Here is a 23622-nt window from a genome sequence, read left to right as displayed (position 1 = left end):
GAACATTGAGTGTCTTCCTTGATCATTTATCCACCTTCTGTTTTGAGGCAAGGTTGTTTGTTTGTTTGTTTGTTTGTTTTGAGACAGAGTTTCTCTGTATAGTCCTATCTGTCCTAAAACTCACTCTGTAGACCAGGCTGACCTGGAACTCAGAGATCTGACTGCCTCTGCCTGTGATTAAAGGCGTGCACTAACACACATGGCTTGAAGCATGATCTTTGACTGGACCTAGATCTCACAGATTAGACTAGCCTGGCTGGCCAATGAGCCCAGAGAGTCTTTGTCTCCACCTCCCCAGTGCTGAGATTAAAGGTACGTGTTGCTACACCCAGCTTTTAAAATATCTTTATTTCATTTTTTAAAAGATTGATTTTATGCCTGGCGGTGGTGGTACAGGCCTCTGATCCCAGCACTCAAGAGGCAGAGCTAGGCAGAGCTCTGTGAGTTCAAGGCCAGCCTGGTCTACAAATCAAGTTCCGGGACAGCCAGGGTGGTTACCCAGAGAAACCCTGTCTCTAAAAAACAAGCAAACAAAAAGAGGGTGCTATAGTGTAGATCTTCAATGTCTTTCAAAGACTCATATGGTGAAGGTGTGGTCCCTGTGGCAGTTTGGGTGGGCTATCCCCTATAGGTCTGGCATTTATACTTTGTCCCCAGTCAATGGTATTCTCTTGGGGAGGTTTAGGGGGTGTGGCCTTGTTGGGGAATGTCACTGGAGATAAGCTTTGCAAGTGTAAAGTCTCTTGCCATTTCAAGTTAGCTCTCTCTGCTTCCTGTTATAGTGTAGATCTTCAATGTCCTTCAAACGCTCAAAATGTGAGGTTTCCATGTCTGCTGTCCCCTGCCAGGGCTGGACTAGGATGAAGACAGCGAAAAGCCTAGAATACAAAATTAAGCATGTGTCTCTTCCTGCATCCCTGCCCCTTTCCAGGAGTATCTGCTGATGCAGCTGAGCCTTAAGCTTCCTGAAATTCTTGCCATAAGGACCTCTTGAGATCTGCGTTTAAAAACTTAATCCGTGAAGTGGGAGGAGCTAAGCCCTTGGCCTCCCACTGGGGGAGGATGCTGTCAGAAGTCACTGCTGTCACAGGATGACTTCTACAGGCTTACACTTGAGACTTTCCCAGCATCCTCTTCGCCTACCCGAGGTGACTCTAGGGATAAGCATTTCCTCTCCATAATGACAAGATCTGCTGAACGAATAGAGCTTAGACTGCAGAGTGGAAGCCAATCCCTCAGATGAGGTCGGATGCCTTCACTGTAGTATTATGGGAGACAAACCAAGCCCTTAGAATTGGGGACAGTTGGGGTATTTTCCTTGGGAATCCCTGTGAATAACCAACTTATTTGGGGGTGACCTTCTTGAAGACCAGGCATAAAATACAGAAAAGAGAGTGCCTCTGCTACCCACCCCGCTCTAGCCCTCTTCAGGACAGGAGGCTCAGCAGAGGGATGAGCTGTGAGAATTTTTCTAGAAGTGTTACAGGAACTTGATAAAGTCTGTGAGAAGTTGATAAAGGTGAAATGGGTTCCCAAGCCATTCATTCCCCTCCCCTCCCCTCCCCGTCTTTTCCTGTAAGGTAGGGTTAGAGTGCTTACAAGAGGCAGGGAGAGCTGAAACACAGTGTGTCCTACTCTGTGGCCTGCCTCCCACCCCACAGGTATACAGCCAGTTGGTGGCTATCCTACGAGTCGGAAAGAGGCTCTCCCTGGCACGTGACTGTGCCAGTGCCTGACCTGAATTTGTAGCCTGCACAGCTGTGGAGAAGTAAGTATTGATGTACAAGGAATCCAGCCTGTGGCACTTTGTTAGGCCGTCAGGGATGGTGAGCACAAACCACTCATGGCCAGCCACATCGAGTGCCTACGACTTAGTCAGCCAGCTTCCAGTGACCCAGCTAGTCCGCTCCGAGCTCATCAGTCTCACAACTCTGTCTCTTCACCATCCAAGAAAGCAGGTGGTGATCACTTTTTCCTGTATTCAAGTAACATTCAGACAAGCCATTCTTCAGATTGCAGAGTTACGGAACAGTGAATTCCGGGACTGGGTGAGGTTCTCGGGGCCACTTAACCTTTCTAGGCATTTGTAGCCCCACCCATGAAACAGGGATAGCACACTGTCCCACTTCCCAGACTGTTTTTAAGGATCTGAAACGTGCACACAACTCCCAAGGCCGGCAGAGCCCGGATCTGACCCTCTCCGATGCTGAGAGGGAGGCAGGGCCAAGCTTCTGAGGCTACGTCTGCATGGAGACGCCAGTCTCAAACGGGTGACACCATCCAGTGATTTAGGGAGAGAGGAAGAACGTATGTTCTGGGCGAAGAAAACCCATGACAGAATGGAACTAAAGTGACCCACAGTTTGCTTTGCAGGCTGGGAGACAAAATAAGGATGGAGGAGAGTTGGGGTGACTCACACACACAAGGCAATGGATGAAATTATTACCATAGGTATTTGGTGCCATTGTTTCTTGTAAGATGCCACCCACCTCCTCCTACGTGGTGAATTAAAGCGTAGCCAAGGCTGAGAACATGGGTTTTAATGATGAGATAGGGAGCGTGGTAAGGCTCGGGTGTACATAGAGCTCGGCTATGAGGTTCTGGGAAGTCCTCAGGACCTCTGTTGGCTGCCACAGTCATCAAGCACCACCTTGCTTTCTCCATTCTTTGTGCTCTCCAGAATGGGTCACTGAAGGAGAATAATGGGCTGGTTCAGAGTGCACTGGCCCACGCCCCATCTGGGCGCCTTCAGTCTCATCCCCAAGGCACACATACTTGGCCCCCTCATCGGCCCTCTGCTGAGTGTGTGTGAAGGGGTGGGGAGACCGTTGGGTAACAAAATCTGATTGGATAGTTCACAGTTTCTACTGACTTTAACCAGAGAGTTTAATGAGGACAGTCGGGTAAGTTAACATTCCACTTAGGACCAAAGATTTTCATCTGAAAACTTGGATATTCTCTCCCGGTAAAGCAACTGCATGCTATGTTAGGGAAAAGCATGTTGAAAGGGCTGGGGAATTGACTTCATAAGCAAAGGGCTTGCTGCTCAAACACAGGACCTGAGTTCAGATCCCCAGCACCCACTTAAAAAGCTGGGTGTGGTGGTGTACCTCTAACACCAGGAACTGGAGAGGCAGAGACAGGGGGATTCCTAGGACTTGTTAGGGGGCCAGTCTAGCTAGTCAGGGAGCTCCAGGTGCAGTGAGAGACCCTGCCTCAAAAAATAAGGTAAAGAGTGACAGAGGAGGCCACTCAGTATCAACCTCAGGCCTCAGGCCTGTGATACACCCCCACACTTGCACATAAGCATACGTATCACATGCACATGCACACATAAACAGAGGAAAGTAAGGGAAAAATGGTTCAGGCAGACTCATGGGCAAGAGAATCTGCTTTAACAGAAAGAGGGAAGGAATAAGGCATGCCCCTTGGAGACATGAAGCGATGAAGCAGATTGTTCTGGACCCTGTTGACTCTTGTGCCGGGAGCTATTTGGTTTGACTGACTGCCAAATCCTAAAGTTCACAAGACAGTCACAGCGTGGAAAGAAGCCAGCATTCCTGGGGTGAGATTCCCAGAATTCCCAATTTAATGTAAGCCTCTCACCCCCAAGGTCAGCCCCTCTCCAGTGTGGTTTTGGAAACAGTGCATCCCCCCACACAGACGCAGAAAAGAATGTGAAGGGTATTTGGATGGGAGAAACATCAACCATGTTGGCCACCCACGGACATAAACACGAATATGTCAACTTCCCCCGGGACGCCACCCCTGTCATAGCTGAGGCTCATGGTATGGAGTCACTGACTCATGCTCCAGATCGCTGGGCACTTAGGCCTGCCTTAAAATACACAAGAGCTTGGCATTTCTCCCTTCAAAAGTGTGTCGTCCCCCTTGATATAAACCTCACTTCATAGCTCACATCTGCCTTGAAGCTTGATTACATCTTTGAAACTTTCCACTGGTTGGTTTTTAACCCTTTCCTGCCAACACTTGAGCCAAGCGACCTTCCCGAGTCTCCTCTGTATCCACGAGAGTGGTGGTTCTCAACCTTCCCAACGCCTCGACCCTTTAATACATACAGTACAGTGTCTCATGCGGTGGTGACCCCCCCCCCCCGAACCATAACATTATTTTGTTGCTACTTCTTAACTGTAATCTTACTACTGTTGTAAACTGTAATGTAAACATCTGATGTGCAGGGTATCTGATATGTGACCCCTGTGGAGAGGATCACTCTACCCCAAAGGGTAGTTGAGAACCACTGCACTAGAGTCTCCTAACTGCTCTGTCTAGAGCTATGTTTCTCCATGTGGTCACTAGTGTATCTTCCCCACGTGGTCACTAATATATCATCTCCACGTCATCACTAATGTATCTTCTCCACGTGATCACCAGAAAGACTGCCTCAGCTCACAAATCTTCACGTGTCACCTCTTTTTTTTTTTTTTCCAGAGCTGAGGACCAAACCCAGGGCCTTGCACTTGCTCTAAGGCCAAAGCCCAAGCTTTCTTCTCCTGACCCTTCCCCTCCTCTGCCCCTCTGGCAGCCACATTCACCTCCCAGCTCCCTCACCCCTCCCCTGCTCCCTCTCCTGATCACAATTCACAGGGCATTTTCTCAGGGAAGGTTCTCTCCAGGACCCCCAATCCAGGGCAGGTCTCTTTAAACTGTCACTAGTGATGTCTCCCACAGGACCCTTCTAATGAGCCTTTATCTTCAGTTATAATTAAACATGCGTGGATGTGATTATCTGATAAGTACCCACCCTTCTTACTGGTCACAGGCTCCCTAAGAGCAGGATGGTGGTGTCACCACTGAATCCTTGGGGTTTACCGGGTGCCTGGCACTCAAACAAAAACAAACAAAACACCTGAGCATTTATTGACTGGCTTTCAGAGAGGTACAAACTGAGTGAGAAACATAGACTAAGAATCTAAGCTTTCGCTTTTAACTGTCAAGATAATTGAGAAACTAAGGTCAAGTGTTCCCCAAAATTCAGGACAGAATTACTCATAAAACTCAACACATAGCTAGGCACTGTGGCACACACATGTAATCCCAGCATTCAGGAGCCTAAGACAGAAAGATTTTTTTTTTTGAGGGCCTCTTTTATTTTTCATTTTTATTTAAGAAATTTTTTTAAAAGATTTATTTATTTATTATGTATACAGGATGTATGACTGCAGGCCAGAAGAGGGCACCAGATCTTATTACAGATGGTTGTGAGCCACCATGTGGTTGCTGGGAATTGAACTCAGGACCTCTGGAAGAGCAGTCAGTGCTCTTAACCTCTGAGCCACACTCCAGCCCCTTAAGAAATTTTTTTTACTCATTTTACATACCAACTATAGATCCCTCTCTCATCCCTCTTCCTGCTCCCCCCCCAACTTCCCCCCCCCCATCCCCTATCTCTTCCTCCAAAATGGTAGGGGCTCCCATGGGGAGTCAGCAAAGCCTGGTACATTCAGTTGAGGCTTGACTGTGGTGGGCCACAAGAATATATTATAGAGATTCAGCTGTGTATTAAAGCTATACTTTGACCAGCCAAGGGGGCAGAAGGATTTTGAGTTTGAGGCTAGCCTGGGTTGCATTGGGAGATCCTATCTCAAAAAGTAATCGGAGCTAAATAAACAAACAAAAACCACCACAAAACAAACAAACAAACAAAAAAAAAAAAACTTAACGTGTAATGCATGAGGTAATGTGTACCAAAAAATCCAGGTAATAGGGAAAAAAGAAAGAGTCCAGAGGGGAAGTCCCAAAGATTACCAACATCACAGAGAAAGGTAGAGCATGTTTGGAACCTAGAGTGTGTGGCCAAAGAACGGAGAGGTGGGAGAGAAGGTATGAAGGTTAGCTTTCAACTGTCAACATGCCACAACCTAGCCCGGCCTGAGAGGAGCGCCTCAACGGAGGGCTTGTCTAGATCAGGCCGGCCTGCAGACCTGTCTGTGGGGGCTGCCTTGGGTCCACTCCTTCCTCTCTTCTCTTGCTGTGGGTGTCATGTGATTGAGCGCTTGGGTTCCTGCCTCGACTTTCCCCAAATGACAGACTGTAATCTGGAACTATAAGTCACGTAAACCCTTTCGCCAGAATATTTTATCACAGCCACAGAAATAAAACCAGGACAGAGAGACAGGGAGCAGTGACGTCCTATGCAAGCACCTGGACCACATGCTGCCCCAAGGACAGCTTTGTAGAATGGCCTGTCAGAGGGGCAAATGTGCATAATTAAAGGGGACCCAGGATGGGACTGTTTCTATGGGCCGATTGTAACGGACCTGAGGGAGGGCGGGTGTAAGCAGACTGACCAGAGTCTGTCTGATACAAGTGTGTGGTACTCCGAAGAAGAGCAGAAAGCCTGAGTGCTGGAAGTTTCTAGCCCCCATGTTGGGAGGCAGGTGAGCACCCAGTCTCCGATGGTTGGTGTATTACCATGTCCACATGATCACAGAGATCTTCTACATTCCTATGCCCTGGTTTCGTTTCCCCAGACAGCTCTCATCATAAGAGGGTTTAGCTGTAGTTTTTCATGCAGTGGGGGGAGGGGAGCCAAATACAGTTTACCATAATCGGTTGAATTGTGGCCTCCAAGTGCCCTCCTCTTAGTCCGCCTGGGACATGTGGATATGTTACTTTGGGGGACAAAACAAATTTTGCAGGTGGGACCAAAGTAAGAATCTTGAAAAGATTATAATAGATTATCCAGATAACTCAATGTAGCATGGGGGGGTGGCGGGGAGTGTGAGTGATTCTATAAACATTAAAGGATTCTCTAGAAATACTCTATGGACTCAGAGTATCCCCATGTTCCCGTGAGGCCCAATCCCCAGTGTGACTGTATATAGAGAAAAAGCTATAAAAGCTATAAGGAGGGAGGGCACCCAAGGCTCTGAGGTCACGGACCTGATATTGGAGGGTTGGAGAGCTTAAAGGAAGGCACAGGGTGAGCATTATAAAACAGGCTAGTCCTAACTACTCAGGATTCTGAGGCCGGAGGATTGCTTTAGCTCAGGAGTTTGAGTATAGCCTGGGCAACACAGTGACCCTCTTTCAAAAATACAACAGTAGCAACAAAAACCTACTGGTGTAAGCTGACAGATAGTTCTTTCCCCCTCGGGAAACTGACAGGTATAAAAGATCTCAGTAGCCTTGCTCTTTAGGCGGACAGCCCTGTCCCCAGAGTTCCCTGAGGAAGTGAATGAACCTGGATGGCTACTGTTCTTTAAGGTCTCCTTCCTCCTCCCAACTCAAATTCCTACCGGAGTTTCCTGGAATCGACTTCCAGATAAACTACCTCTGCTGGAATTCTTTCAGCCCCAACCAAGACACGAGGTGGAAGTGTGTCTGGCCGGAAGTGTGACTGATAGGGCCGGATCAGGCCAGGCTTCCCGAACCAGGGGACTACAGAGTAGTTGAGACCAGCCAGCTTGGTCTTTCTAGCAAACCAGGAAACTTGATTTCTCATTCCCTGTGGTAGTGAACAGGCCCAGGAATACTGAATGTTACTCACTGAACGCTCTAGAGGAGTAGTTCTCAACCTGTGGGTCACGACCCATTCAAAGTTACATGTCAGATGTTTATATTATGATCCATGACAGTAGCAAAATTACAGCAGCAATGAAAATAATTTTATGGTTGGGGGTGACCACAATATGAGGAACTAACTGTGTTACAGGGTCGCGCAGCATTAGGAAAGTTGAGAACAACTGCTCCAGAGACTGGCACTAATCTATACTCATGTTGATTGATCTATTAGTTTCTTATCATCATTGTGACTGATTACCATAAACCTATACCTCCCAAAATAACAGCCATTCTCATAGAGCCTGAGAAGTCAAAAGTCTGAAACTAGGCTGGGTGGTGGTGGTGGTACATGCGCCTTTAATCCCAGCACTCGGGAGGCAGAGCCAGACAATCTCTGTGAGTTCGAGGACAGCCTGGTCTACAGAGCGAGTTCCAGGACAGGCACCAAAACTACACAGAGAAATCCTGTCTTGAAAAAAACCAAAAAATAAAAATAATCTTTCTTTCTGTGCCGATATCGCTCCTGCCAACATGGTGAACGTTCCTAAGACCTGCCGGACATTCTGCAAGAAATGTGGCAAGCACCAACCCCACAAAGTGACCCAGTACAAGAATGGCAAGGATTCTTTGTATGCCCAGGGAAAGCGGCGCTATGACAGGAAACAGAGCGGCTATGGTGGGCAGACTAAGCCTATTTTCCACATAAAGGCTAAAACTACAAAGAAGATTGTGCTGAGACTTGAGTGTGTTGAGCCCAACTGTAGATGGAAGAGGATGCTGGCTATTAAGAGATGCAAGCACTTTGAACTGGGAGGCGATAAGAAGAGAAAGGGCCAGGTGATCCAGTTCTAAGCTGATCTTGTTATAAAGACAATAAAATCATGAGCTTGTACTCACCTCTTACGATTGCAGTTGGTTTTTTGGGAGGGAATAAACAAATTCTCTGGGTTTCAAAAAACAAAAAAATAAAAATAGAAATAAGAAGAAGTTAGAAACTAGTCTTTCTGATCCAAAATCAAGATGTGCAGTCCAAAATCAGGACTGTGTTCCTCCTGCTGTGGAAGAATGCACACCCTTGTCATTTCTGGATTCCAGAAGCTGCCCTCTTCCTTACCTCCTGTGGTGGTTACTAACTGTCTACGTCAACAGGGTCTGAAATCACCTAGGAGACAAACCCCTGTGAGAGGTCTGTGAGGGAGTGTCTGGACTGAGTTAGTGGAGGTGGGAAGAGCCACTCTGTGAGCAATACCATTCCATGAGCTGGGGTCCCCCACTGAATAACAGAAGAAGGCCAGCTGAGTGCCAGCAAGTGTCTCTCTGCTTCCTGACAGGGGTGATGTGATCAGCCGCCTCATGCTCCTGCCGCGTGACTTCACGGGGACGGGCTGTGCACGCAAACTGTGGGCCAGGATAAGCCCTTCTTCCATAAGCCGCTTTTGTCAGGGCATTTCTCCACAGCAGCATGAAGAGACGCTAGTCTACCCCATCATGGCAGCCCATCATCTTGCACCACCTGTGACGAGGCAGGACGTCAAGGTGGAAGGGCATGGTGGAAGAAAACTGCTCACCTCAGACAACAAGAAACAACAGTAGGCGAGAAGGGGCCAGAAGCAAGGCATGCTGTCAAAGACACAGCCCAGGGGCTTCCAGCCATACCCCACCTCCTAATAATAGCCCATTCAGTCTGTTGATGAGGTTTAGTATTCTCATGATCCAACCACCTCTCAACTGCGCCACCAGCCAGGGACCCAAGCCTGTAACACGTGAACCTTTTGGAGGGACATTTCACGTCGAAATCACAAGGCTCTGGCTGATAAATGAAACTGATGCAAACTGATGAATAAAATTGCTTTCAACGTTATTGTACGTATCTAAGATAAACATGAAGTTTTAGTACGTATATGATTAGGTTTGAGAAGACAATTTCCCCGACCAATCAAAGGCTGCTTCCCTGACCTGCGGTTTCTAGTCGACTGTCCTACATCCCTCATCACGCCTTCCTCTGACATGTTTTAGAGGCAATAAAGTGGGCTGGGGAGACGGCCACCAATAAAGGCATTTGCCCACCCTCCTGACAGCCTGAGTTTGGTCCCTGGGACCCAAATGGTGGAAGGAGAGAACCGACTCCTGAGAGTTGTCCTTACTGCCACGAATGTCATGGCGTGCATGCCCCCTGCTCACATATTCAGTCAATCAATCAGTAAGTGTAATAAAGACCATAACCTGTGTATTCCAAAGACTATTTGGGACCAAGAAAACCTCATCGGCTTCAAGATCACTAATCCTTTCCCTAGTCATGGGTTCCCGACCTCCTCAGAGTCATCACTAAGGCCTGGTTGTCACTGCCTGAGCATTCTGGAAAACTCAGATCACTGAGAGCGCTAATTACAAAAGTCTAGGAAACAAGATGGTATCTGTCATCACTGCTGGATTACAGGCTGGGTAACGAACCAACAGAGGAGGCTGAGAGATGTTTCCAGCCCTGAAGACGCAGCTCAGCCCACTAGATGCTGTTCCTTAGCAAGGAGTGCTAGAAATGTGGCTCCCACCCCAGCTGGTGGCATGCTTGCCTAGCATGCACAAAGCTCCAGCACTGCGTGAAACCAGCCATGGTGGTGCCCTCCTGTGATCCCAGCACCAGGAAGGTAGACATACCAGTAGTCCAAGGTCATCTTTGGCTACAGGCTGAGTTTGGGACAAGCCTGGGCAGTTCAAGACTACAGAGCGAAATAAACAAGATGAAAGGAAAGAAGAAAGGAAGGAGAGGGATGGGGGGGATAGAAAGGGAACAAAAAGGAGGGGAGGAATGGGAAGGAAGGTGTTGAGTGCCCGCTGAGTGAAGAGCTCTGTGCTAAGTGCTATGAGGCGCAGAGGGAGAGGCCTAAGAAACTTCTAGAAAGAACTTCCCTTTTCCCAAACCCCAATTTTTTTTTTTTTTTTTTTTTGAGACAGGGTTTCTTTGTAACCATTCTAGCTGTCCTGAAACTTACTTTGTAGACCAGGCTAGTCTCGGACTCACAGAGATCCGCCTGCCTCTGTCTTCTGAGTGCTGGGGTTAAAGGTGTGCACCACCACATCAGGAGACTATCCCAACTTCTAAAATTAGTGGTTTTGTTTGTTTATTTGTTTGTTTGTTTTATTGTAGGGAACAGGGGGTGGAGGAATGGGAACCATTCTCTAGTGTCGGTTTTCTGAATTACTTGGGACAATCAAAGAAAGAGGGCCACTCCAGGATGAAATGTGGCCTTGCAGGCAGCAGGGAGGCCCGGCCTCAATGGACTGAACCCCAAACAGCCATACAAAGGTGTATTTATTGATTGTTACACAAAAGTTGGGTTTTGGGTAAAACAGGTTCTTCACGCCAAGTCTGTGATCTAATCTATATGCTTTGTGAAGGAAAACATCACACCCTGGCAACTTATTGTGCCCTGTTTGCTGTACCCAGTAATGCAAGACAGTCCAGGTGTGCCGGGACGGGTTTGTGACTAAAGCCATGCAAAGGCTATAAAGCTCCTTCAGAAAAATAGCTCTAGAGATAACAGAAAACAATCACTGTTGCCCACAATGACCTCTTCAAGGTCTAAGTACCTCCAACAAACAACTATTTCATTCTAAGTTTAGTCTAGATACAGTGCGAAACAACTGTCTCATTCTATCGTTTATCCTAGACACAATGATTCTGCTAGATCTCCACCATAATGAACCTTGAACCCCTTGCTGGGACGTATAGAACGTTGACATCGTTGACATTGTATGACCGAAAGTGGCCTCAGTGTGTGCTGGCTTCCAGCATAGACTGCAATTCAGAAGGGAAATGATGAGCCTAGAGTGACCCACCATCTTGGTGGGAGAGCTGAGCCTGGAATCCTTGCCTCTGGCTCTACCATCTGCTCTCTTTACACTTTACACGGTTGTTAGAAATACTTAAGAGTGGATTAATGAGGGGCTGTGTTCTAAGGTTACTTACCAGGCATTGGGTGCTTGTAAATTGAATTCTCCCAGCTGCCTCTCACCCTCTCCTTTGCAGCTGATGACCCCTGCTCCATGAGCCCCCAGACACTCTCCTGTGGGAAAATTCTTGAAGACGCTTATTCCTGGTCTGTTCCCAGACCTACTGACTCAGAACCCAGGCCCGGGGCTTGAGCTAAGGAAACTGCATTAAGAGCAAGCCCTCTGCATATTCTTTCAGCTCCCAACAGAGTTGGAGAGTCAGCAGCTACATGTAGAGCAGAGTCCTCAACGGGCCTTGTATGGCCTGCAGCATCTGATGCCGCCACCTTCCTGCCTCACCTCCAGCAGCCTGAGCCACTCCCTGTCACAGAAAACTCATGTTGACAAAGGCTCTGCGTTTTCAGGCCTCCACTCTCTCACCTTGTCTGTCTTTCTGGGACTAGTTTCATTGGTGGGTATCTGTACCCCTTCCAACACCCTTCTGAAATGTCCCTTCTCTCACTCTTTAAGTCCTTCCTCAAAACAGACTCACCTGCTGGCTCCTCCACACAGCTCATCGATAATAACCTCCATTATAGTGCTGAGCATATCAAGTAAGTCCTAAGTCTGGACGTTTGTGCTGGCCTCCTGGGAGTGCACATTGCTCAGGGTATGCTAGGAAAAGGTGTCCTTCCCCTGGAGCCAGCCTATGGCTTGGCAAATAGAAGCCGTGGCAGGATTGCTGACACTTGTGCAAGGTGCCAGCCTGCTCAGCCAGGCTCAGGGCCTCTCCCTCCCTCTGCTCTGCAGACTGAGCCTCTTGGTGACCTGCTGGCCTTGTGAATGAATGGTAGTCTGAGTGACCCCTCCCAGGAGCGGCCTATCAAATGCTGCTATAAAAAAGTCCCTTGAAGCAGAATAAACACTATTTTGAGACAGGGTCTCTTTAGTGGACCCAGAGCTCACAGTTTTGGCTAAGTTGGCTGGCCATTGAGCTCCAAAGACGCCCCCGTCTTCACCTCCCCAGCCCTGGGGCTGCAGGTGCATCCCGCCATGCCCAGCTTTTTATGTGAGTGGTGGGGATCCGAACGCAGGTCCCCATGCTTGTCTAGCAAACACTTTGCAGACTGAGCCATCTCCCCAGCTCCGTTCTCTGTTTTTGTCCCCAAACAAAAATCCTTTCCATTTTCCCAGGAGTTAAATATGTCTGAGACTATAGGAGAAATGGCCTGACTGAAAAACCACCCATTACCCTGCTCATGCATCAGGCAGAGGACACAGGCAGCTGTAGAGACATTGCAGAATCTAGGGGAGGACCTAGAGGCTAGAGAGGTCCTCAGGGTTCACTCAGTTTAAAGAGTTTCAAGGGGGCTGGAAGATGGCTCAGTGGTTAAGAGCATTGACTGCTCTTCCAGAGGTTCTGAGTTCAATTCCCAGCAACCACATGGTGGCTCACAACCATCTGTAATGACATCTGGTGCCTTCTTCTGGCCTGCAGTCATACATGCTGTATACATAATAAATAAATAAATCTTAAAAAAAAAAAGAGTTTCAAGATTCCCATGACGGCAGAGGGGCTGCATTCACGGTACTTGATTTATTTCTTTTTAAAGGTCCTTATGACACTTCAAGAAAAGACTACTTACTCACTGTCCACCTGTTTCCATCCAAGAGCAGAACAGGCTGGCTCCCTCAGGTGATTGAAACTGAATTCCTAGTTGGTCTTTAATCCCTGCGCAGCGACCAACTGATCGACTGAGAAGTTGCTAGAGAGAAATTGGGGAGGAAAACAACCTGTATGAGCTTGTTTAACTGAAGGGCTGCTTCCTGTGCGGTAGCAAAGGAACCAAAGAAGGTCGGTGCCTGGCAAACCTTTTCTTTTCTCTTGTTTCATTTTGTCTTGAGACAGAATCTTGCTATGTAGCTGTGCTGGTATTATTTTTTTCCTGCTAGCACAAGCCTAGACCTGTGAAGAGGGAACCTCAGTTGAAGAATAAATGACCTTCATTGGATAGTACTGTGGCAAGTCTGGGGGGCGTTTTCTTGATTGATGGTTGATGTGGGAGGATTCAGCCCACCGTGGATGGTGTCACCCCTGGGCAGGTGGTCCTGGGTGGTATAAGAAAGCAGGATAAGCAAGCCACGGGGAGAAAGCCAGTAAGTAGCGTTCCTCTATGATCTGTGCTTCAGGTCCTGCCTCGAGTTCCTGCCTTGAGTTCCTGCCTTGGCTTCCCTCAGTGATGGCCTTGGACCTGTAAGCCAAATAAACCCTTTCTTCCCCAAGTTGTTTTCAGTCAGTGTTTTTAATCACACAGCAACAGAAACAGAATTAGGACAGTAACCCAGGCTGGACTTGAATTTGAAATACCCCTGCCTTAGCCTTCCAAGTGCTGTGATTATATAAGTACGCTTAGCATCTTGTTATTGTTCTGATCTTTTTTTTATTGTTTATATACGTGTGTGTGTGTGTGTGTGTGTGTGTGTTGAGTGTGGGTTTATGCATGTGAGTGCAATGGCCATGGAGACCAAATGAGGCCATAGATCCCTGCAAGTAGAGCTACGGGAGGTTGTCCGCTGCCTGGTATGAGTGCTGGGAACTGAACTTGGAGCCTCTTCAAGAACAGTTATACAATCTTTTTTTTTTTTTTTTTTTTTTTTAATCAGGGTTTGTCTGTGTAGCCTTACCTGTCCTGGAACTAGCTCCATAGACCAGGCTGGCCTCAAACTCACAGAGATCCCCCTGCCTCTGCCTCCTGAATGCTGGATTTAAAGGCGTGTGCCACGACTGCTCAGCGCAGTTATGCAGTCTTAATTGCTGGTTCATCTCTTCAGCTCATTGTTTTTATTTTCAGTAAAATAAAACAACAACAACAACAATGTTTGAGGGGAATAAACAGTTCTGATCATTCCTGCTGTTTAGTCTGTCACTTGTTTTTTGTTTTGGTTTCTTCCTGTTGAAGCACATTTCACCTTCACAGCAACCCTGCAATGCAGTTATAATTAGTTTACAGATGAACAAAGTGAGGACCAAGCTTACCATCCAGATTCAGACCCACCAAACAAAGCAATCCTGGCTTTATGTGGGGGGAGGGGCAGAGGCAAAGCTGTGCCTTCAGTGGATTGCCTTCCAAATCAGAACAGCCGGCACAAACAAACCAGGACACATAAGATCAAGGTAGTAGAGCAAATGGTAGGGCTGATACCAATCGGTGAAGTGGAGGTGAGGGAGACAGGACCTGAGCTGAACTTTGAAAGTTGTGTCATAGCCTAATAATACATGAAGACACACATTATGAGGCTGATAAGGGTTTGTTTCTTAATTGCATTTTAAAACTTAACCTAATTTGGAAATAATTGTATATCCACATGCCCTCGTAGGTAATATAACTTATTGCTTATAGATCCCATAATATTTCTAAAGGACAAATTCCTGCATTGGTAACATTTTATAAAACTACTGTAAAATACCATGGATAAGACAGTAACATAAACACAATCTATCAATGTAATTCAGGTTGCCCTGGTTGGGGAATATTATTTTAAGGTGTGTTACTTTTGTTTATGTTGCATTTAACTCTGTGAAGCTGTATTGCTGTGCTTGTCTAAAACACCTGATTGTCTAATAAAGAACTGAACGGCCAGCCGGGCGGTGGTGGCGCACGCCTTTAATCCCAGCACTCGGGAGGCAGAGCCAGGCGGATCTCTGTGAGTTCGAGGCCAGCCTGGGCTACCAAGTGAGTTCCAGGAAAGGCGCAAAGCTACACAGAGAAACCCTGTCTCGGAAAACCAAAAAAAAAAAAAAGAACTGAACGGCCAATAGCAAGGCAGGAGAAAGGATGATTGGGCTGGCAGGCAGAAAGAATTAATAGAAAGAAAAATCTGAGAGAAGAGAGATCTAGGAAGAGGAAGAGAAGGAGGAGAACACCTAAGATCAGCCACTCAGCTACACAGCCAGCCATGGAGTAAGAGTGAAAGTAAGATACACAACAGTAAGAAAAGGAAAAGGCCCAGAGGCAAAACGTAGAGGGGATAATTTAAGATTAAGGAAAGCAGGCAAGAAACAAGCCAAGCTAAGACCCGGCATTTATAAATAAGAATAAGCCTCTGTGAATGATTTATTTGGGAACTGGGTAGCAGGCCCCCCAAAAGAGCAAAAACAAACAACATACCCTGGTTTTTCTCCTAATCTTTGTGTATGTGTGTTTCTATGACAATTAATGAAATATAAAACATGTATCCTACTCCACAGCCAAGCTGAACAGGCCTATCACCACCAGAATAATTCAGATCAATCTTTTAACTATACTCAGCATTCTTCTGTTGTGGGATATTTGATTGCACTCTGATACTCCCAAAACTGACAACAAAGTTTACTTTAAAGTAGAGGGTAGAGCTAACTACTAGCTGACCAAAATTAGCCACAGAGATTTTGTAGGACTGAGGACATATAGAGAGACACAGGAAGTAGTAGGGAGGGGTTTAGAAAGATTCTCGGCCCTTTTGGATTGAAGAAAAAGAGAGTGAGGTCACTGGTCACTTCTCTGCTGTTTCTCTGATCAACCAGGTTCTTACCCCGATATCTGACTCTTGAGTTTTTATTGAAAAAGAATAATTAGATAAGTACTTCATCTGGCAGCCAACGTGGGGCAGGAGATCATGAGGTGAGGTAGCTGCTTGCCTCTGGCTTTGCAGCTGCTGGAGTCACCACCACGGCTGGCTTTTCCTCCTCCCTCCAGGCCTTCCATGGGATTCTGGGGGTTTTCCCCATTGCAGCCTCTCAATAGCAGCCTCCAGCTGCTGCCCATCTCCAGCCCCAAACACCACAGGTGGCCGGGCCCCAAATGCTGCCAGAGTTAGCCGCCTACCACTGGTTGGCTCTGCCTTCATGCAGCCCTGTGCCCTTGATTCCTGCCACGTGGGCTTCTTAGGCATGTCCGCATGTTTCCACTTTGTACTGTGGGTTGCTGGCTTCCCCTGGATCCCTTCCTCAGGCTGCTGCCACACTGGGTCAGTTGCCTCAGCACTGCTCAGGCTTTTACTGCTGCTGCCACCACCACACACTCTCAGGCCCCGTCTACATGTGAGCACCTGCAGCTCCTCTCGGCCAGGCCATGCACTGCCCATGTTCCCTGCCCAGCTGTGCGGCCCAGCGACAGCCAGCCTCACACTTCACTGTTGTCTTCAGCAGATCTGGTGAGACACCTGGGAATGCTTGAAGAAGGGATTAGTTTAAAAAAAAAGAGTTTTTTCACCAATGACAACCAATGTTGGAGAGGATGTGGAGCAAAGGGAACACTCCTCCACTGTTGGTGGGAATGTAAACTTGTACAACCACTATGGAAATCAGTATGGCGGTTTCTCAGAAAATTAGGAATCAAACTACCTCAAGACTCAGCCATCCCACTCTTGGGCATATACCCAAAGAATGCTGATACATACCATAAAGATACATGCTCAGCTATGTTCATAGCAGCACTATTTGTAATAGCCAGAACCTGGAAACAACCTAGATGCCCATCAACGGAAGAATGGATGAAAAAAAATGTGGTACATATACACAATGGAGTACTACTCAGCAGAGAAAAACAATGAAAGCATGAAATTTGCAGGCAAATGGATGGAACTAGAAAATATCATCCTGAGTGAGGTAACCCAAACCCAGAAAGACAGTTATGGTATGTACTCACTCATTGGTGGATTCTAGATATAAAATGAACAATCAGACCACAACCCATAGAACCATAGAGGCTATATATATATATATATAGCATGGAGGTCCGTAGGACGACTGTGGCATATAATAAATTTCAGTTTTACTCAATTATTGAAAAAAAAATAGCCAAATGAATGGAAACACATGAACTATGAACCAAAGACTGAGGGGCTCCCAGCTGGATCAGGCCCTCTGAATAGGTGAGACAGTTGATTGGCTTGATCAGTTTGGGAGGCATTTAGACAGTGGGACCAAGTCCTGTGCTCATTCCATGAGTTGGCTGTTTGAAACCAGGAACTTATGCAGGGACACTTGGCTCAGTCTGGGAGGAAGGGACTGGACCTCCCTGGACTGAGTCTACCAAGTCGATCACAGTCCTCGGGGGAGGACTTGTCCTGGAGGAGATGGGAATGGAGGGTGGGCTAGGGGTAAGGGGAGGGCGTGGGAGGGGGGAGAATAGGGGAACCCATGGCTGATATGTAGAACTGAATGGTATTGTAAAATAAAAAATATATATCACAAAAAAAAAAGAGTTTTTTAACCCACGTTTAGAATGGGGAGCAGTATTAGGATGTAGGGAGTTAGGTCTCTGTATGATTCCACAATGGATAGTTTGAAAATAGAAAAATTAAATGAAAAATCAACTTAGCTGGGGTTGACATAATGTCGATTATAATCATTATCAGCTTGGTAATTCATGTTTTATCTTTTAAAAAGTGGTTTGATATCTGTGCCATATAAGAAATATTGACTGATAAGATACAATCCTTAGAAAGACCTACTATTTTGTATATAGTTTTACTGTGTTAGAGTTAAAACCTTCCCTTTTTATTTAGACAAGAAAGGGGGAAATGTGGGATATTTTGATCGCACTCTGACACTCAGGAGACTGCCAATAAAGTTTACTTTAAATAAGAGGGGTGGAGCTAGCTATTGGCTGACCAAAATTAGCTACAGAGGTTTTAGAGGACCAAGAACATATAGAGAGACACAGGAAGTAGTAGGGAGGGGCTTAGAGAGATTCTTGGTCCTGTTGGATAGAGGAAGGAGAGAGCAAGGAAGACTGGTTGCTTCTCCACCGTTTCTCTCGTCAATCAGGTTCTCACTTCAACATCTGACTCCGAGTTTTTATTGAAAAAGAATAATTAGATAAATGCTTCACCCTTCTCCCCTTCTCCCACCCCAGTCCTTAACCTAATCGCAACCCACTAGTCGCTTGTTCATTTTATCATTCAAGACTGTTACAGAAATGGGCAGATGGGGGTGGAGTGATGGCCCAGTGGTTCACAGCACTGGCTGCTCTTGCAGAGGACCTGGGTTCAATTCCCAGGATCCACAGGGTGGCTCACAACTGTCTGTAACTCCAGTTCCAAGGAATGCAACCCCCCTCTTCTAACTAGGCACACACATGGTACATATACATACATACAGGTAAAACACATATGAAGTAAAATGAAATTAATATTTAAATTTTAAAAGAGATAGGTAGAGGTTCCAGCCGTGATGGTGCACACCTGTAGTCAAATTACTTGTGGTGCTAAGGCAAGAGGGTCAGGAATTTGAGGACAAGCTGGGGTACTTAGTGAATTCCAGGCCCACCTGAGCTGTAAAACATGAGCCTATTTCAATAAATGTAAATAAATAAAGCAACAAACAAACGAACAAAACAAAGTCAAGGGGGCTGGAGAGATGGCTGTTCTTGCAGAGGACCCAGGGCTTGGTTCCCCCAACAAGGAGAGCACAATTACCTGTAACTCCGGTTCTAGGGCATTTGATGCCCTCTACTGGCCCCCATACACTTAGGTACACATGTACACATAAAATAAAATAATCTACAAAATGAGAGGGGGAGACTTGAATGGATATTACTCCACAAAAGATGTATGTGTGAAGCCGGGCGGTGGTGGCGCACGCCTTTAATCCCAGCACTCGGGAGGCAGAGCCAGGCGGATCTCTGTGAGTTCGAGGCCAGCCTGGGCTACCAAGTGAGTTCCAGGAAAGGCGCAAAGCTACACAAGAGAAACCCTGTCTCGAAAAAAACCAAAAAAGAAAAAAAAAAAAAAAAAAAAAAAAAAAAAAAAAAAAGATGTATGTGCTACTTCAATATCCAGAAAGTTGAATCCACAATGGTTCTTTTCTTTTTTTTTCTTTTTCTTTTTTTTTTTTTTTTTTTTTTTTTTTTTTTTGAGACAGGGTTTCTCTGTGCGATCCTGACTGTCCTGGAACTCACTCTGTAGATCAGGCTGGCCTTGAACTTACTAAGATCCACCTGCCCCTGCCTCCTGAGTGCTAGGATTGAAGGTGTGCACCAATTCTTTTATAATTCTATTGACCCTCAATGCAATAAGAGTTAGACAAGACTAACTACTGAATATACTTTTGCATTGACCCACTTAGAAAAAGTAATTTTTTGTTTTGGGGGAGGGGTTTTTCTAATCTCAGTCTCCGCCCCCCTTTTCTTCTGTTGAAACTATATCAAATCATTTTACTACAGTTTTATTTAATGTGTAAACTACATTGCTGTACATAAAGTATATCTTAATTTATAAAAAAAAAGAGCACTTATAACTAAGGAAAAGATGTGTAAACAGCCACTGAACTCAGCAGCAGCAGCAGCTCTCAGAGGAAATGCAAAGCAGAACCTCAGTGAGATTCAGTTCCTACCTGCTGGGGTGGCTGTCCACAGAAAGCCAATGTTGGCAGCTATGCAGAGGAACTGCAACTGAGACGCCATGCTGGTGGGCAGGAGAAATGCCGCCCTTTGGAGCGCAATTCAATACAGAGTTAGGGAATGACTCTGCAATCCCACTTCCAGTGTAATTTCTAAGAGAAATGAAAACCTGCATTTCGACAATAATTGTGTTTGTAGCAGCTTTGTGTGCAATGGTTAAAACTAGAATAACCCAGTCCACTAGTAAGTGCATAAGTGAACTGTGTTACAGCCATACATGCAATACTACTGCTTGTTGAAAAGCAGCAAGCCATGCTCACTTTGGCAGCATGCATACTAAAACTGGAACGATACAGAGAAGATTAGCATGGCCTCTGTGCAAGGATGACACTCAAATTCATGAAGTGCTCCATATTTGTTTTTGAAAAGTATGCTGATATATATTATACACATACACAGAGAGAGACACCTAAAATGGCCATGTAACTACAGTTGCAGAATGCAAACATTTTTGAAAGAGCATTGATTATATCATAGTCCATTAATTTGCAGTGAATCTTTGCTCCTTTTTCCTTAAGCTTGGAATTGGATCTGCTAAGTTGGGGTTTTGCTGCTTGAATCTTGCACCGGGTCCTCGAACAAACTGATGTGAATGCAGTTTTTCCCCATGTGAAGGAACAGTCACATCCCAGCAACAGAATAGGAAGGCATATCTAGAATAATTTCAAGTTTTATCTTTTTGAATAGAAACATAGTTAATAATAAAGAAGAGTTAGCTGTGGTCCATGTGTTGGCACGCACTGACTCCATTCACTGGGTGAAAGAAAGGACACTTTAAAAAGGATGTGATCCAGGACTTCATAGGTGGAGATCTAAAAAATGCAAACTTCTGATCCGCCAGCCTCCACCTTCCAAGTGCTGGAATTCTAGGCATGTGCCACCACACCTAGTTTATGTGGTGCTTGGGATGGAACCCAGCACACTAGGCAAGCGCTCTACCCACTGATCACCCCAGCCCACAGATAGAGTCTTTTTAAAAAGAAAAGTCTGTAGCATTAGCACCTGTAATCGCACCAAATTTCTGTTCCTCTGTGTTCGCAGTTTTCACGCCTGTTTGTGAGTTTGCCGCCACATGTCAGGGTATGCAGCCTTTTCTGCTTATAGCTCCTAAATTATCCTTCATCAGGATTTTACAGGATTGTATTTTGTTATCAGCTTTTACATTAAAGATTACAATGCAGACAGGAAAATCACACAAACCTTAAATGCACAGCTCCATGAACTGCAGAGTGAATGCACACAAGAAGATCTTGTTTTGAAAGGGCCACGTTTTCAACAGGACCGATTGGATGGATGTGTGAGCAAGGCAGACACAGCTGGACACCAGTTAAGGCAGCAAGATAGACTGTAGTCTATTGCTGCCAAGGGCAGAGAAAGAGCTGAGCTCCACAGGATGTGGGCAGAGGTGATGGGGTGGGAGAAGAGAGAGTGGGTGGTGACGGCTTGAGCTGAGTCGGGAGAGTGGAAAGTCACTAAAAGCAGAAGGACTTTGCTCCATGGGAATTCTATCCAGTTTGCTAACTGGCACTTACGCCTTATCAAGAAAGGTCCCCCTACCCCCCACTGGGAGACAGGGAGACAGGGAGACAGGGACTCTTATTTCGGTGGTGCCTAGAACAAACAATAACCTTTTTTGGAAGCTCTGAGTTTTCTCAGCCAGTTATTTTGAAGAAAAACATGGTCATTGCAAGCAATTCAGCCTTGAGCTGTGAGAAAAGGTGTGTTTGTTCAAGTGTTTGAGGGCCAAGACTGAGGCCTGGTAATGCAGAAGACTGAGAGGAACCTGGCTAGCGTTTGGTCAGTGAGAGAACCTTTGTTGACACAGTGACTCACAGATGGCAGGACTTTCAGAATGTTTCCTGTAGCAGGTAGAGGTCAAAGGACCCCTTGCAGGAGTAAGTCATTCTCTCCTTTGACCATGTTGGTCCCGAGGTCCCGGTTGCCAGATTTGGTAGGCTTGGTGGCAGGTGTGGTGATATATTGTGTACCCTAATAAAATTTGCCTGAAGATCATAGAACAAGCCACTAGAATAAACATAGAGGCCAGATAGTGGTGGCACACACCTTTAATCCTAGCACTCGGAAGACAGAGATCTGTCTGGATCTCTGTGAGTTCAAAGCTGCCCTGGATTACCTTTGACAAACAAAACAAAAAACTCGTTTCTCACACTAGCACACACTATCTAGCCCAGTTCATGTGAGTGCTAGGAATTGAACTTGGGTCTTTCAGCTGTGCCAAGCCATCTCCCATAACCCTCACACAGACTTCAATAATATTGTTGAAGTTTACCATGTGTCAGTCATTGAAACTAAGCCTCAGCTGGGCAGGAACTCACAAATCATTGACAGGTAGATTTCAAAGTCAAAGCCAAAAAGTTAAGGGAAACTATAACCCGGGGCTGAGGGCTGCAATAGGGTATAATATTCAGAAGAAAGCAACATTGAGGAAAAAAAAAAAGGAACATTCTAGAAAGAAGAAGAACTCTGCACTCAGGATGGCAAGCATCTGTCTTCTATTTTCAGAGAACTGAGGTAGAATTGCAGACAGGAGGTGGGTGCAAAGTGGGAAGAGAGGGGCCTGAGCCCGTCACACCAGGCACATCCTGAGCTGCAAATTCAAAGACCATCTTAGAATAGAAAATGAATTATTAACACTTATCCAGTGGGAGCTGCTTATTTTATTCCCCCCACGCGAGAGGGGAAGGAGGGCATTTTTAACTATATAGCTGCAAAGGAGGCATGCACGAGGACTTTTACTATCTAGGCACCCCCAGAAGCCAGCAAGTGCAGCAGGGAACAGGCCTGAGCACGAAAGGGCAGCTGTGCCATCCCAGTGGGCCCTGGCCATGTTATACTTGCTGCAGCTGCCTCCACTGGCACCACTGGGAAGCCGAAGGTCTTAGCCAATACACACACACCCCCCCCCAGCTTCCCAAAGCCCATGCCTCTGCTAGGAGAAGCCTACTTCAAACTTTCTGTGGACAGGAAGGCTGAGAATGTAAATTTCGGGCCACCCACCACCTACCCTCTTTGTAGATTTGGACAAATCCCTCAATCACCTTTTACTCCAGTGTCCTCATGTGTCTGATGGCAATGAGAACACAACCAACTCCAGAGTGGTTATGATGCCTAACGGGAGCGCATGTCAAGGGCTCAGAGTTGTGTCTGGTACAGAATAAGCACTGTGTGTTTACTAGCATGATTGTCTCTGAGCGAGAAGTAAAGAGATAGGGAGGAAAGAGGCATGAAAGATATACAATTCTCCCCCAAAAGTCACAGAGCTGGAGAGATTGCTTAGAGGTTAAGAACACTGGCTGCTCCTATGGAGGTCCCGAGTTCAATTCCAAGCACCCACATGGTGATCTAGTGCCCTCTTCTGGCTTGCAGGCATACATGCAAGCAGAACACTGTACACATAATAAGTAAATCTAAAAAAAAAAATGAAACTGACAAAACCCATTACAGTTTTTTTCCATTTTCATGTGTGTGGTGTGTGCCTGTGTATATACATATTTGCATTTATGTGGGAGGAACATGTGAAAGCCCCATATTATGTTGGGAATTATCTTTAATTGCTCTTCTAACTTATTGACTGAGGCTGGGTTTCTTAGTCAAACCTAGACCTTGCCAGTTGCAGGCAGGCATCATGCCCATTGGGCATTTTCATCCAGTGAAATTCTGGGGATTTGAATTCCAGTCCTCATGTGTGCATGGCAAGCGC

The 23622-nt window shown here is 46.2% G+C and overlaps 1 protein-coding gene and 1 non-coding gene across 2 annotated transcripts; both read left to right on the top strand.

Moving 5' to 3' along the window:
• The first annotated feature begins 8030 nt into the window (after positions 1 to 8030).
• LOC102921539 (large ribosomal subunit protein eL42-like) lies at positions 8031 to 8424 on the top strand. Its single transcript, XM_015997935.3, has one exon. It carries the CDS (start codon positions 8059 to 8061, stop codon positions 8377 to 8379), a length of 321 nt encoding a protein of 106 aa, XP_015853421.1. The 5' UTR covers positions 8031 to 8058; the 3' UTR covers positions 8380 to 8424.
• An 11729-nt stretch (positions 8425 to 20153) lies between these two features.
• LOC121831291 (U6 spliceosomal RNA) lies at positions 20154 to 20260 on the top strand. The gene has a single exon (XR_006074658.1). It is a non-coding gene; the product is annotated as a U6 spliceosomal RNA (small nuclear RNA).
• The last annotated feature ends 3362 nt before the right edge of the window (positions 20261 to 23622 follow it).

Source organism: Peromyscus maniculatus, chromosome 7, assembly GCF_049852395.1.
Source record: "Peromyscus maniculatus bairdii isolate BWxNUB_F1_BW_parent chromosome 7, HU_Pman_BW_mat_3.1, whole genome shotgun sequence".
NCBI lineage: Eukaryota > Metazoa > Chordata > Mammalia > Rodentia > Cricetidae > Peromyscus > Peromyscus maniculatus.
Note: the sequence above shows the minus strand (reverse complement) of the source record. Positions and strands in the feature narration are given on the sequence as shown.